At 36.6% G+C, this 14,979-nt stretch overlaps 1 protein-coding gene across 8 annotated transcripts in view; it reads left to right on the top strand.

Annotated features, from left to right (window-relative positions):
- The window catches only part of CLEC16A (C-type lectin domain containing 16A), an 80,396-nt gene that overhangs the window by 57,294 nt on the left and 8,123 nt on the right, over positions 1–14,979 (top strand). For 6 of the 8 annotated variants that reach the window (XR_012588619.1, XR_012588622.1, XR_012588620.1 and 3 more), the window contains exons 22-23: positions 5,941–6,087; positions 11,459–11,578. Coding sequence is in view for 3 of the 8 variants with exons in the window: in XM_074596960.1 (XP_074453061.1) it covers positions 5,941–6,087; positions 11,459–11,578 (267 nt within the window). In the remaining 5 variants the exon portion in view is untranslated. Of the gene's footprint in view, positions 1–5,940; positions 6,088–11,454; positions 11,579–14,979 lie in introns of all 8 variants that reach the window. The other 2 variants (XM_074596962.1, XM_074596961.1) reach the window with 2 other exon arrangements.

Raw genomic sequence — 14,979 nt, 5'->3', positions numbered from 1 at the left:
TCCAAAATTAAAAGCTGTTGTGAAAGCACCTGTCTATCTTGTGGATGAGGGTGAAGGTTGTTGCAGCTTAAAACCAGATTTTGTGTGAGACGGGTGAAAAGTGACAAGAAAATATCAGACCATGCATCAGAACATCCCTGCTAATAGTTATAAAAAGTAAGGGTTATGCAAAAGCAGTCAGATGGTGTAGTCATCCCAGATGACTGGCTTGATAAACTGGCAATTCTTATCAGAAACGAATAGAAGCAAAATCCTTTCCTTGATCAAATTTATCATCACGAAGTCATGACCATGAATATACTTCAGGGTCTATTTTAGGTTAACGGCCCTTGCCAGAATGTTAGAGCATTTTGGGGATAGTTTAGTTGGCTGGACTCTTCACCATCTTATCTAATAGCTAGGTATTCATATGATGCTTTTGAAGCACTCTTTATGTAAATAAAGAATTACATTGTTTTTTGAAAGGAACGAACAGGTTTGGTAGGTGTCTTGTGAACATAGGTTTTATGTTGAAAGTAAATAAATAATCACTTCCTCTCCAAACTCAAATATTAGTTTCAAATACCAGCTGCATACTGAGATTTATGTGCTTAGTGTGTCTTAAGGGATATCTTACCGACTTCCTGCAAAACATATGTCTAAATATTTTAACAAGTGTTGTCACTTTCCTAGGACAATATTTATTTTGGAAAGCAAAATAAATCAATAGATCTATCTTGCTATTTTCTCCTTTGTTAATACCTTAGTATATTATGATTATAATAATATTTTTTAGGGGAAAGTTGGAAAAAAAACTTGTTAATATTAGCCATTGCAAGCAAAGCATAGCCATCTTAATTTTAAAATCTGAAGGAAGAAAAAAGTAGATTTTTTTAAAAAATAATATTAATGTATTCTTAAAATGTGTATAACCTTTTGTAATTTAATTGCCTTCTTCTACAGTAAGAAAACAGGTCCTTTTGATCAAAGTACTAATGGGGGACTTGACATTCACAGGTGATGAGCATCTGCACCTGTTAACTAATTCGAGGCTAGATTGCTCAGTGTGTTTGAATGTCATATACAAGTTGTTATGGAACTTTTTATAACTACACTTAGAAGAATAGAAAGAAATCATAATACAAACAAAAGATGTTGGGGTAATGACGATATTGGTTTACAATGAGAGAACAGTTTCTGCTCTCTAGGCTAGGGTTTTACTTCTACTTCTCAGGCTTTTTTTTTATTTTTATTGTCTGTCTTGTCCTGTTCCTCTGCCACCACCACCCTTTCCCCTTCTCACCTTCAAATTTTGTTCTTAGGAGATCTTACAGTTCAGGCAGTCTTTTACATTAAATCATTATAAGACAGTAAGAAGACTCTTTCCAATTTAGGAGAAAGATTTGCATTAATTGCTTAAGAAAAAGGTCCTTTAAAGAAAAGCCAAGAAGCTGTTTCAGGTTTTGGCATGAAATTTTGCTGCTGTTATGTAAAACGTGGCAAAATGATAACTGTTGATACATATTTTATGAAAGAAACCCAGCCTAATGAAACATTGTGATTATGGAACTAAGATCTTCTTCAAGGAACTGGGAAGGTACATCTTTACAGTAATACCTTACTGAGTCTTAAATAGAAAGTTTTGCTGAAGCAGAGTCATGACTACTAGGAAGAAGGTACTTGTGTTTGTAACTAACTTCTGTCACAACTTAAGTCGTTAAGTAGTAAGAAAGGCACCTCTAGAACCTTTTGAGTGTTATTTTACTTCCCGTAGTGGTGATTAATTCTGCTCGCCTTTTCTTTGCAGATATTTCCTTGAAGGAGTTTCCTGGTTAGAATATTTGTTCTTGGTCAGTAGTTTCCCGGTTACAGTATTTTGAATTTCTCATCTAAATTACCTTCCTGTTGCACACTTAAAATCCTTCCTCTGCAGTGGTACTGGGAGAGAAAGTATGTTAAGATCATTTGCAAGCAAATGCGTCAGTGTAAGGACATGAATCCATGAGCACTGTTTTGCAGAACCTTTAGGCAGGCAATCTTGCTGAATCAGACCAGCTTTTCCTATGACAGTCACAGTAGACCGTGTTTATTTTTTCTGCTATTTTGATGAGGACGAAAGAACTCTCCTCTCTTGAAATGCAAACCTTTTGTGGATATAGAATGTCTTGGATGGGTACAACTTTTTCCAGCACTGTAAGGGAAACAAAATATATTGATATAAGCACTATTCTACCAATGGCTTTAGTAGCTGTTCCAAAACCAAGTTTCATTCACTTTAACAGATGACTTTGCCTCACTTCTGTGGTCGCAAGTCCATTGATTATTCCTAGTTTCCCATGCTAACTGGTGTTTCAAAATATGAAGTATGTATGAGAAACCTAATGCACATTTGGTATATTAAAAACTATACGTATCAGTGGCCCTGAGTGCTATAAAAGTCTTTCATGTTTGAGGCAGTTTAGTTTGTGGTTAACTTTTTGCAGACTATCAGGTGTCACTGTGTGTAAGCTCAGTTTAACTTATCTAAATGATTGTAGAAGATCAATCAGTTTGGTTTCTGAAATGAAATACATGGATTTATTTACATTTGTGGAATAATTAGTTGCTTACCAAACTATTTTGTTTTTAACTAAAATAGATGTCTCCTGCCATAGTAGTTATTTAATTCTTTCAAGTGTTCGTCTTGAACATAATGAGTAGTAACTGAAAATAAGAGAAAAGCTTGGTAAAAGTGGAATGTACCCATCTAAAACTATGATGCTAGTACTAACAGCTGTTCAGATAGCATTGTGTTTCTGCAAGTGGTTTGAGTCTAGTTCTTGAGTATAAGCATGGGAGGTAGATGGTAAGAGGTGGGGCCACAGATTAAGTCAGATTGTTAACAGAACAGGTGTTTGTTAACTTTTTTTTCTGTCGTCTTTGCTTGATCCACTCTGGCTTTTTCCCTTGTAACACAACCTGTCGGTATGTGGTGCTGCTAACAGCATTTTCCTGACTTGTCATGCCCATGTTTTAAAGCTTTCACATGCGTCTTCTAACAAGCCCATTTAAACTGAGTTTTGACTGGCCGCCTGCTGAATGGCACCAGCAAATTCCCCATACAGGAGACTCTCTGTAATGAGTGAATCATCCATCCAGTGCCATGGGAGATTCCCCATATAAAAGAATAAAGAATTGTGTGGTGCATTTGCTTTCTCTCATACCTGATTGTCAGATACTTTCCTTTTCAGTATTCACTATGCGGTGAAGACAGCAAGTAGTATGTTGTTAGGTGGTTCACAGTGCATGTCGTGGCTACTTTCAATAATGCAGGGGACTGCCGATAAAAAGCAAACTTTTGCATTAATACTTTCCCATGGGAGAGTGAGGAAGGCTGCCAAGCTGTGTACATCACCTGACATACAGCCCATATTGAAGATACTTTTTTTGCTGTAAGAAGTGCTTCAACTTCTGAAGAGCTGCCTGCTATCAAAACCTGAAGAGATGACTAAAAGCTTCCAAGTACTAGGAGGAATGTCTGCCAAAGGAAAGCCTTACTAATAGTATCGAGGAATTGCTGTAGGCATGTCATTGTGAGGAAGGTTGCTGAGAAAGTAAGAGATCAAAGTAGTATGAACAATGTAGTGGTACTTGTCTTCACTGGACTTGTGTGGAAAAGGCAGTTCATGAACTTCTCTTTCAGAGCATGTTGTAAATTCTAGCAGGCAATTCCATAGCATTTGAAGTAGATGCTAGACCTTTAAGGTTTTGATTATTCTGCATTTTTATAACACTGATGTGGTTCAAGATCAAACCGCTGCCTTCTATAACAACAGAACTATGAAAACTGTATGTTAAAAATTCAGCTGAAAGATCAGAGCAAAGGGGAAAAATAACTGCTAATTGAAAGATACAGTAAAGGGCAACTTACTGGTTTTAATCTCATGGGAGATCTCATGTTCAAACAGTCTAGTCAAAAGTGAGTTAGCAGGTCATCCCAAAGACCAAAGGGTCTTCAACATATTAGGATCAACAGAATGTGTGAAAATAATTTCTGAAGTTTTTCAGAACTGGAGTATTTTCACTGCAAGTCTTGCTATTCCATGCTATGGATTTTGTGCCGAAGCAAACTTGTTGTCAAGCCCGGACCCTTTTATAATGCCACTGAACAACCTTTTTCTGATAGTCTGGCAGAGGGATGATGCAAGAGTTAAGTGCTCTGACTTTCTTGATCTGAAGTCTGCTGAAAGCCAGCACATGCTTACTTGCTTCTGTCCCAGCAATGGTAAACTCATTTTGTTGTGAAATGAAATTAGAAGCTTTGAAGACAGTCTTAACAATCGCTGGAAAACAGAATATGTTTTAAACAACCAACAAAAACGTATTTTTCAGATATAATAGAACATGACTTATTAAGAAAAAGGAAAAAAATTGTTAAAGTAACATGCTTTTGAAACAAGTTGGTTTTTTGTTTTCTTTTGCTCCATGTTCCAGCTTCCCTTCTCAAGTACAAACTACATTCTTACAAAACTGGTGTTGTAAAGTGTTCTGATTCTTCCAAAGATACTTTCGTATTTCTGTTTATGTTGAGGTGAAATAATGGTCAAATGTTTGCCCTCACCATTTATAGTCTGTGAATGTCTGAAATTTAGTGTTAAATTTAGTTTAAAATTGTCACAAGTGAATTGTGTCAACCAGACACATTGCTAATAAGGCAATGTAAAAAATAAGGATGTCAATAAAGACTAGCTAGTTATGTCAAATAAGTTTTTTATGTAGTATCTGTTTTGTACAAATTTACCATACAATCATTCTCATCCATAAAAAAAAAAATTTACTAATTGTTTACTTCTACTAAGTGTTCAGCATGTGTTTGCAATGGTATTGGACTTAAAGGAGACACTTTTGTGGGCACTTATTTTAGTAGTATATGACTGAATGGCAATGTAACACATTCACCAGAAACCTAAAGAATAAATTTGAGTTCTCTTTTGGCTCATAGCATGCTTCTGCACAAAATATTTTGCACAACATATATGGAGTAACTATTGTTTACTTTCTGATTCATTGTAGTCTTATGCAATGAATGCTTATCTTGACTAAATCAGTGAAATTAAATATTGTGTAGTACATCATTCTCAGGTTATTCAGTTCCGAGATATTGGGTTTGAGAAACCAGGGATTTGAATTCCTTCCTTACGCTTCTTTTGCATACTTCTGATGGATTTCCCTGTGCTGCTGTTTCAATACTTTCTGAAATTGCATCTTGAAGGAGAAAGTACGTGAGTCGTATGTGAGGAGGGAAGGAACAAAAATGAGGATTTTTTTTTTTTTTTTTTTAAGGGACATCAAAGATGGGAGCAGGGGGGTTGCAGAGGAAGGAAAAAGAAATGAATGCAAGATTATGTTAGGAAAGAAGAGGATGCTACAATGTAAAGAATTTGAAGCAATAGTAGACTGAAAGCCAGAAGACATTTTAAAAGTGCCATCAGACACTGTATAGACTGTTTGACTTGTGAGAAGGTGCATGAAATCCAATGCCAGCATTAGATTTCATTGATAATTTTTTTTTATTTGATTGATAAAATACAGCAGGCTTTCCACTCAAGAGGTTTTTTGTTCACTTTCAACTAACCATTTTCCTTATCATGTTAAGGTCTGTGATGCGTTAATTTATTGAATATACTAAAACCTGATGAGTTTTGACTTTTTGTGCAAGCTCTAAGTTTTAAAATGTTTTGAATCCCTTAACCTCTACTTGTTCATTGATCAGCGTTTGTACATAGTATGTTTTCAGTAAGATGCATTCAGATTTTCAGGCTTCTGAGATGAAGGTGAGAGAGAGCGCATCCTCTGGGTCACTAGAGGAAATTAACACCACTTTGATGCAACATTCGATCTTTCCCTTTCTCAATTTGTTCATGTGGGTTAACTTTTTCAAGCTAATTATTAACTTGTAAACTTCATTGTCCTGTTTTACAGGCTTTGCTGTAGCCCAGTGCATAAATCAGCACAATCCATCACCACTCTCATCACCATCACCTTCCAGTGGCAGTGGGAGTACGGGGCGCTGTGATTCAGTGACTGCAAGCTCAACATCCACTCCTTCTGCTGCACAGAGCCCATCAGGTATTAAATCACGATTTTCAGCCTATGCACCAAGGGGTGTAGAGTAGCTTATTGTAAAATTAAGTTACTATGTTATTGGTTAAATACAGAGTAGGGCTTTATGTTTTTAGATTGCTTGATCATTCAACTAAACCAGTTAAAGTAAATTATGGTGCAGACTTTAATGATCTCTTCAGCTTTCTGGAACTCTAATAAATACTTGGCATCTTTCAGCAGTGATTTTAAGTACTGGTGAAATAACGTCCTGCTTGTCTGATTTGTCTCCTAGCACATACAATTTATAATGTTGTTGATTGTTTGTTTGTTTGTTTTTTTAAAGTGAAGTATTGGTTTGCATAAATTTGTAATGTAAACTGTTAGCCTTTCACTGTAGTGGGTAAGTTGATCTCCACATGAAGCATCTTTTTTTGAACTGGGTAATGCTTACTTTTGTATGTTTATCTTACGTTAATTTTTAACAATGGGCCAAATACGAAATATTTGAAAATAGATATTTGGGAAGCTAATATTGTAAAGCTTTTGCAATAACACACTCTGGCTGATCACCACGACATTTGAGGAGGCTGTTTCATGGGTGCAGAAGACGCTGCCATATAAATAGACTGACAGTGTAACTTTCACAAATGTAGCTACTACGTGTTTGTGTTGGTCAGTATGTTTAGTGGGTATGTTTATAGTGGGACACGTTGCATTAGAATGCCGTCATTCTTCCTTTTTTGTGTAGCATTTGTCAAGAATCTTGTAATGATTGTTCTGACTACAAATTCTGTGAGAGGTAGAAAGCCTCAAGCTGGAGACTGAACAAGAAGTAAATCTTAAAGGATGTATACTGAAATGCTTTCATGCTAGGGCTGACCTACTCTACCTCATTTTGGCTGCAAAACAGTAGAGGTGATGTGATTCTCAAGAGTTTTACAAACAGTCCCCTCATATTAACAGTCACTTCCAATGTTTATCACTCCTTGAAATGGTTGTTCTGGTTCCCCCTTTTAAGGCATACCATTTTGCCTTTATTTGGAAGTCTCGTATAGATATAAACTTGTTTGCAGTCCTACAGGAAATGATGCAATCTTTGTTAGGCATTTAGTGTTTTGTAGGTTTCACTGAACAGTGTCAGGAGATCAATGTACGTTGTATGTCCAAAGTGACTATCCCTGCAAGAAATACTGCTGGAAAGGGTAAGCAAAGGCTGCTTATGAAGTTTATGAACAATATATAAAGCATTCTAGCACCCAGACTCTAGATTACAAAGCATCTGTTACTGTGATAGACTAACATATAGTCAAAATATTCCTGTAATATATATAATTCCAGAATAAAATTTGGAATATATTTCTATATGCAGTCTATTAAAAACATTGGAAGGACCTCATGTTATTTTCTCAGTTGATGGTTGCTGTTATCCAGTCTCTTGATGGCCTAGATAATGTGGTGATTACACAGAGAAGTGGTATCACTTGTCAAAAGTCTCAGTATGGATTGGCATGACAAGAGAACATTCGTTTGACTACATATTTCTCCTTAGCAGTGTAAAAGGGCTCATATGTGATGTCCTTTGCTGTATTTGAAACCTCTTGGCAATAATGGCTAAGAGAAAACTGTGGTAAAGGAAATGAAAATAAAAAAAATGGAATTATTTTTGTTGCTGTAAGCAACATGCTAGTTCACAGAGACACCACGCAAGACTATATACTACATGTTTCAAACCGGAGTCTTTCAGGTGCATATAATCTGACTCCTATGAAAAAATGAGTAGATCCTGAGCACATAATTCCTCTTCTAGTGTAAAAAGATAGTGCTGTATTGAAGAATAATGAGACTGTGGTTAACAAAAGTAAAATCTGCTTACACAGTATGTTGGCATTTGTATGACATAAAATTCTGTTTATTTTTTCTCCAATTTAAAAAGGAGGCTCCTCATTGGTTTAAAAAAACAAAACAAAACAAAAAAATCCAAACTCTGCCCCTCCCCCCCCCCCCCAATAAAGCAAACACTACCACCACAAAAATAAACCAAAAAAACAACCCAAAAAACTGAGAAAAGTTTTTTTGGTTTTTTTTTTTTTTTAATGCCTGGTATCTGTCTGTGATTTACCAGTTAGGTTGCATGAACTATCCACACTTAGTCTGACCTTCCTTGTGGCTTAATCACAAAGTATGTTCAAAATGCCACATGTCATGCAGGAAAACAGTCTTTGGGTGGGTTTTGGGTTTTTTGCACAGGATCTAGGTGCTCAGATTTAGGTGCTTCAGCAAATCTAGTTGTGAGGATACAATTCAGTGCCCTACCACTATTAGCATAGTAACCTTCAGCAAAGTCAGTGGAAATGAACATGAGAATCTGGTCAGCTGCTTCTGTCCCAAGTCAGCAGCTTGCAGTAACCTGCTGGACGGCTGACTTTTGAACTGGGTTTTGGTCTAACTCGGAGAGCAGTACAAAGAGGAAGACAGTGACTGTATGTGCACAAGCAGGTAATTCGGTGCAACAGCGCAACGAACAGTTGGTACTGAGGTGCGGGCATCTAACCTGCATGGGGCTTAGGGATTTTGCTGTGGATCATATTTACTCTGACCTTTAGGACCAAGCATCCCTGCCATGTATGTGATTGTCTGAAGGTCCAATTGGTAGTTTACTGCAAGTTTGTAATGAATGTTCTCATGAATGATCTCCCTTCTCTAGTATTTATATGTGATCGTGATCTATACGGGAAATTGTTGCCAGGAGCAGGACCGTGAAAGACATTATCTGTTTGGTATATCCAGATAGCTGCTCTGTAGGCTTCTGCATGAACAGAGGTACACTGCTGAAGTAAGTGATAGTGTCTTGACCACTGTCTGTGTTATATCAGGTCTTGCTGACCGTTCGGCTGAGTTACAGAAACAATTGTTGGTATTCACCCGCTTCAATGTAAAACCATGTGGATTTTCCCTTAACCTGTTGAGGACTATTGAAACTGAACTGCCTTACTCTGCTGTGAAGCAGAAGAGGAGGCTTACATAATGTGAAGTGTCTCCTTCAAGGAGGAAGTAACAAGTAGCTGATGAACAGGAAGCTGTTACCAAGATCTGGTTTATGCCCCAAGGCAACACTCAAATGCTGCCACTGTCCGTCACGTTTGAATCTCCCTTCTCATTTTCTGTTCCATTTTGAGCACACTTTACATGAGCGCACATATGTGCTCTCTGTCCCTCGCTCCTCCTCTGCTCCCCTGTTTGTTCTGGCAACTGCTCAGGTTGTTGTCCATGAAGAACATGCTAAGTTGCTCAGGAACTGCAGTCAAGAAGGCCAGATAAGTTCAAGGAGGAATGTATGTGGCCTTCAACAAAACTACCTCAACTACCTTCCTTAAGAGCAACATCTTAAACCACGACAGCTGTTTCTGCTGTGAAGTCGTGATTGTAGTGTCCTAAGCCACTGTCTATTGACAGATTTAAACTGTTCAGAGACTGATATATTTGAGATGGTACTTGTAATATTCACAGTTATTTCAGGAAATAAGATCTGGAACATATGTTCTGACTTTTACCTTAAATAGTGACAGGTGAGAACAAAATAAGGACAAATTGCATAATTGTTAATTGAGAGAAAACAATGTAACAAGGTAGAGTATATATTAACAGTTAAACAGTAAAAGAGCTTTCAAAAATGTATCACAGGAAAAAAAAAATTAATTTGGTGTTTTGTAAAAACGCTTTACTTGCTATCACTCCTACCCGCATCAAACAATCACACGGTATCTTACATAAAATCATATGACTGTTGTGCGTGTTTCAGTCCATTGTAAGAGAACAATAGTTGCATTAACTGCTTTGTCATGAGTAGAATAAACTCTTATGATTCCTGAGTTTATCAGCTATCCTACCTAATAATTGTCACAATACTTCATGGCACAGGTGTTTTTAAAGCCTAGCAGCTCCCCCATTTGCAGTATTTGGGAATTAAACTTCCATTTGCAGTATTTGGGAATTAAACTTCCATTTGCAGTATTTGGGAATTAAACTTATCCCTTTACAAGATCTCTGCACCTTAAAATTGAAAAAGCAGAAGTCATCCCTTTAAAGAAAGGAGAATCCTTAGTGAGACAGAAAAAGCAGTATCAGGTTCTGCAAATGCTGCTATCAGGTTGGGGTTTTTCCTTTGTATTTACATGATTTATTTTTTTTTAATTAACATGTCCATTTGAAGTGTTGCTATGCATAAGATAAAAATGTTCTCTTGCTAGGCAGATTTTAGTCATCAGGCTTCTCAGCTTAGAATACAGTCTCCTCTTGGCTACACTTGCTGGAACCATGCACTTCTTTAAAGCACTTATTTTTATATATGCCAAGGATTAAGATAAAGAAGCTCTCTTACTGTAAGTTAGCAGTTTTCCAGAATTATGTATTTTGCAATTGGCTTCAATATTTAAGAAAATTGTTTACATTAGAGCAATGGACATTGAGGACTTCAGAAGGCATTGATCTTCTATGCCACATGTTGCATGGTAAAAAGTCTAAAATAAGTATACAAAGAGCTGTCCCTTGTTGCAGAGAAAATACTGGATTCCAGTCTGTAAAATAAAACTTGTATGTTCCAAGGACAGGATGATTAATCAAGCATGGTGAGCCTGTAAGAGCAGTGCCTGCCATCTTACTCTCTGTCCCTGTCTCTTCCCTCTATAATCAGTAAAGTAAACGTGGTTTGGTCTCTTCTGTTCTATGATGCCAGTAATTTTCTAACTAGTTGAGGAAGCACATTTGTTTCTAGAAAGTTTCGTTTCTAGAAACTTTCTATGCACCAAGCATCAACATCTGAACTGCTGCTATCTTTTAAAACACTCTGGCTTTTTTATAAACCAAATCTAAGACTGCAGTTTCATATCATAGAATAGTAGGGCTGAATGGTCTGAAGTATTGTCACCTGCACGGTAGTGCATCCCTTCTGATTTCCACTAGCCATAAATTATAATAATTCTGTGTCACCGGAATTTGTGATAAGTAGCTTCTCTCAAGATTTCTAAAGCATGTCAGTAGATTGTAATGCAAATAAATGCCTGCCAGTCCCTCCTCAGTGTAGGTGCTGTCGATATTGCCAGACATAGCCCAAACCGTATTATGAACGTTTCCAGATGGGTAAGGAAAAAATAAATTCAGTTAAATTCACTTATTTCTAAAGAATGAATACTTCCAGCTTCAGAAGTACTTCCGAAACTTACAAGACTCTTGGTGTGGTGTCAAATTGTATTCGAGATACCAGCAGTTATGGATGTGTCCTTGTCACTTATTCTTGTTGCAACTCTAACATTTATCCTTTGTCTTCATTCCAGTTTCCCTTCCTTGTTTCATTGTTAAAGCCTTCGTATGATATATCGCTGTGTTTTCCTCTAGTAAGGTCTGGCAGGAAAGGACGTCGGCGGGTGTTTAGTCTGTCGGAGGCTGACAGTCACGGTGGACACTGGGTTTAGGTCTTCAAGCAGCAGCTGCAACAGAAACTCGCGCAATATCAATTCAGGCAGGTTCCTCCATAAGCTTTCAAAAGCCCTTAACAGTTAATAGAACGTGCTTCGTTTCCATGCTGACAGTAATGACAGTGAGGTAGGAAACTGAAGAAAGCATCATAATTATTTGTCTCTACTGTTTTTTGGGGAGAATTGTAAAGCAATAATTAGCTGAATAATTCTGAAAGCCTTATCTGCAGTTTCTCCCATGTTTCTTGGCTCTCTTGCCAAAGGTGGAAATTCTGCTATCAAGACTCCAGCTTCAAAGCAGCTATGTCTTCATTTGCACAGGGGCAGCCATGGCTGTAGTGGAATTTAGTAAGCACAGGCTCCTGAATGGACAGTAACACAGGTATTTGGCTAGCAGCAAGAAATCTATTTATAACTCTGGTAAAATGGACAAGCATTCAGCATAAGATTGTCCTTGGACTGTGATGGCACAAGCTTAATATTTCTATGATCATCAAACTCAGGCAGATGGCATTATGGACTGTTTAATTGCCTGAGGAGGTGAGGAGGGGAAGCAGATGCAAAAAAGATGGAAATACACTTCAGACTACCTTCTTCTTTACATAACATGTTTTAACTTGTATCTAATTAATTTCTTTTCTTTTTTTTTTACTATCATGGCATGAAGACATTTTACTCTCTTAATATTATATAAACATCCTTTTTCATCTTTATAGATTTACTTTGCTTCTTTTCTTTGCTTCTTTTTAAAGTACTGTTATTTATATTTTGTTATCCTTTCATAGTATGTTGCTGTACAGATGGGGAAACTTCTCTGTAGATGATATTCTTTCTTTCCTTTTCCTGTTCTTTTCTGTCGTCTTTCACTAATAATCCTCTTTAACATAAGTTAGTATGTTAAAGTTAGTTGAGTGATTTGGTTTGGATTTTTTTTTTCTGTAATGATAATCTTGGGAGTATTAGAGAAGTGCTGAAAAACGAGTAAGGTTCCTTATGCCATTACAACCAGAGCAAGCTAATAATACCCAAAAACGTGTAAAGTGACACCCCGTTTTCAAACCTTGTTTGGTACTTAAATTTGGGGGTATGTGAGGGGCGTTTGTTAGAACTAAATTTTAGCATCACAACTATTTTAAGAAACTGACTTCACTCTCCCTGGTTTTGTTGCAGATCTGGCTTATATTTTTTGCCATAATGCTCTTGCTTACATACATGGGGGTTGGGGAGAGGTAAATAAAAATGCTGTTTTCCCATATTAGAGGATAACTTTTTGATATTTAAGAGTAGAGCATATCTTAGTGACTGGTGATTTTATTCAGGTAGAAATTACAATTATTTTTGCTCTTTCTATCTAAATGTCAAACTGGAACCAAGTGTTAGGAGTTTGAGTTTTTTTGAAAGCCAGGTAGTACTTTTATGTGCAATATAGACACAAGTTCCAGATAATGGGTAGAGTACTTAATCTCTAAACGTATGGGTGCCTTGAACTCTTTTGAATCAAGAGCTTGGTACCTATCTGGATTTTGGAGACAGACATTCTTGTAATGATATATTTATCTACCTGGATCCTTCTTTGAATTGAGCATGACTTCAAAAGGCTTTGAAATTTTGAGCCTCAAAAATTTTCTCATTAGTAATTATTGTCCTGAAACCATGTACTCAATTAACTGGGAGGTGTTATATGTGAAAACTTTTTACATCAAAATAATGGTCTGATTTTTCATTGTAATGCCTCTTGTAATATACCAAGTTTTCATTCCAAGACGCCAGACCTCTGTATTCTATTTTCTATTTAGTTTCCTTCTGCTGTAGTCTAGGATGCTTTTCCTCTATCCTTATACCCAAAAGATATGAGAGATGATCACGCTTAAAAACTTAATGAACACAAGCTTATAGTTGCAGTTCCAAGCGAAGTATACATCTCAACTAGCCTGTGGGTTTGAGAGCTTGGCCACAAATATGTAAGTACTGCTCTCATAGCCATAGTTTCTAGCTGTGACCTGAAGAGTCAGATTTTTAGCTAAGTATAGTCCAGAAGGAATAATATACTGCAGAAGAGTGAGAGCTGTTGACCTTTGCTTGACAACGTTAAAAATTCTCCCTCCCCTGCCCCTTTGTGTGCTGGTATTTGCTTTCTGCCCCTGCGGGGACTAGTGGCAGTTTCCGAATACCTAGTCATTTTGGCAGAAATGCCATGCTGGGTAACAGAAAGCTGTAACAGAAGTGAAGCTCTGACAGTGACTAATGAAATATTGGCAGCAGAGGGAAGAGACTTCTATCAACAGTAAATAAAAGCAGGAGGGAAGCACAGAAGAGCTCCAATTTTGTATTCTTTGTAAATACTGTAGCTGAAATACTGGACAGAATATATTGGGCTTACATTTTTCTTGATATTTTTACCTTTTTTTTGAATGTTTTTTCAGACTTTTGGATAGAAAATTTGGACTTGTTGATTCCAGATACTTTTTTTTTTTTGGGAGGCTTTTTTCAAATACTTTCTTTTTCTTTGTGGCATTAAGACGGGAGTCACTTTAGCATTAATTTAGATCCTATGTGGAAGGATTTGGGGACAATACAGCATTGCAAAAGAACATGTCTGTCTGTCATGGTTTCAGTAAATGAAAGTATTGTGAAAATATATTGATATTTTGTTGGGAGTGGGGGAGGAATGATTTAAGAAATGAACTGCAGGATAAGAAGTGAAATAGCAGAACTGCAATAGAAATGTGCTGTATATAACATTCCTGAGCAGAATACCATTGATTGATAATACTTTATTTACCAGAATATCTCAGGTTTCTGAATCCTGAATTTTGGTGAATATTCATAATATAATTAAGATAAAAAATAATCTTGGCAAAGAACGTTTTGATACTCTTTTAAGATTTTATAAATTCAGAATGTAAAATCACTGCAAAGAGGCTCACTGTTTTGTGCATACCAGACCACAAAAGTATTTATCTTGGAATTCAGAGAAAAGAGGCTTTATTTCGATGTTTTTAGCAGCTCGTTTTCCATGCAAGTCTTCCATCATATCCTCTGTTATCAATCATTACATTCTCACTAAAGCTTCTTGACAGCTAAAAAGAAGAATCTGCAGAGTTACTTTGAATCTGTCCTTATTTTTCAAAAATAACCAGTGATGTCCCTTTTATTAAGGAGACTTTTTTACAATCTATGAATTTTGGTTTTAGTAAACCAAGAAGCTTTAGCCACCAAGTCAGCAAAAAGTAAAATTGAGTGGTTTTCTGAAGTGAGAATACACCATTGTTGGGGTTATCTTACCAGAAAGATAAAAAACCCAATAATCTTATAATCTTACTGCTATCCCACTGATACCTTACTGATATCCATTCCATTCTCAGCTTTGTTTTTCTCTTTTTTTGGCATTATGTTCGTGCTTTCTTTTCTTTTACAGGATTAATTGGAATCATATTGAAACTGA

This window comes from Larus michahellis, chromosome 8, assembly GCF_964199755.1.
Source record: "Larus michahellis chromosome 8, bLarMic1.1, whole genome shotgun sequence".
NCBI classification, from domain to species: domain Eukaryota; kingdom Metazoa; phylum Chordata; class Aves; order Charadriiformes; family Laridae; genus Larus; species Larus michahellis.
Note: the sequence above shows the minus strand (reverse complement) of the source record. Positions and strands in the feature narration are given on the sequence as shown.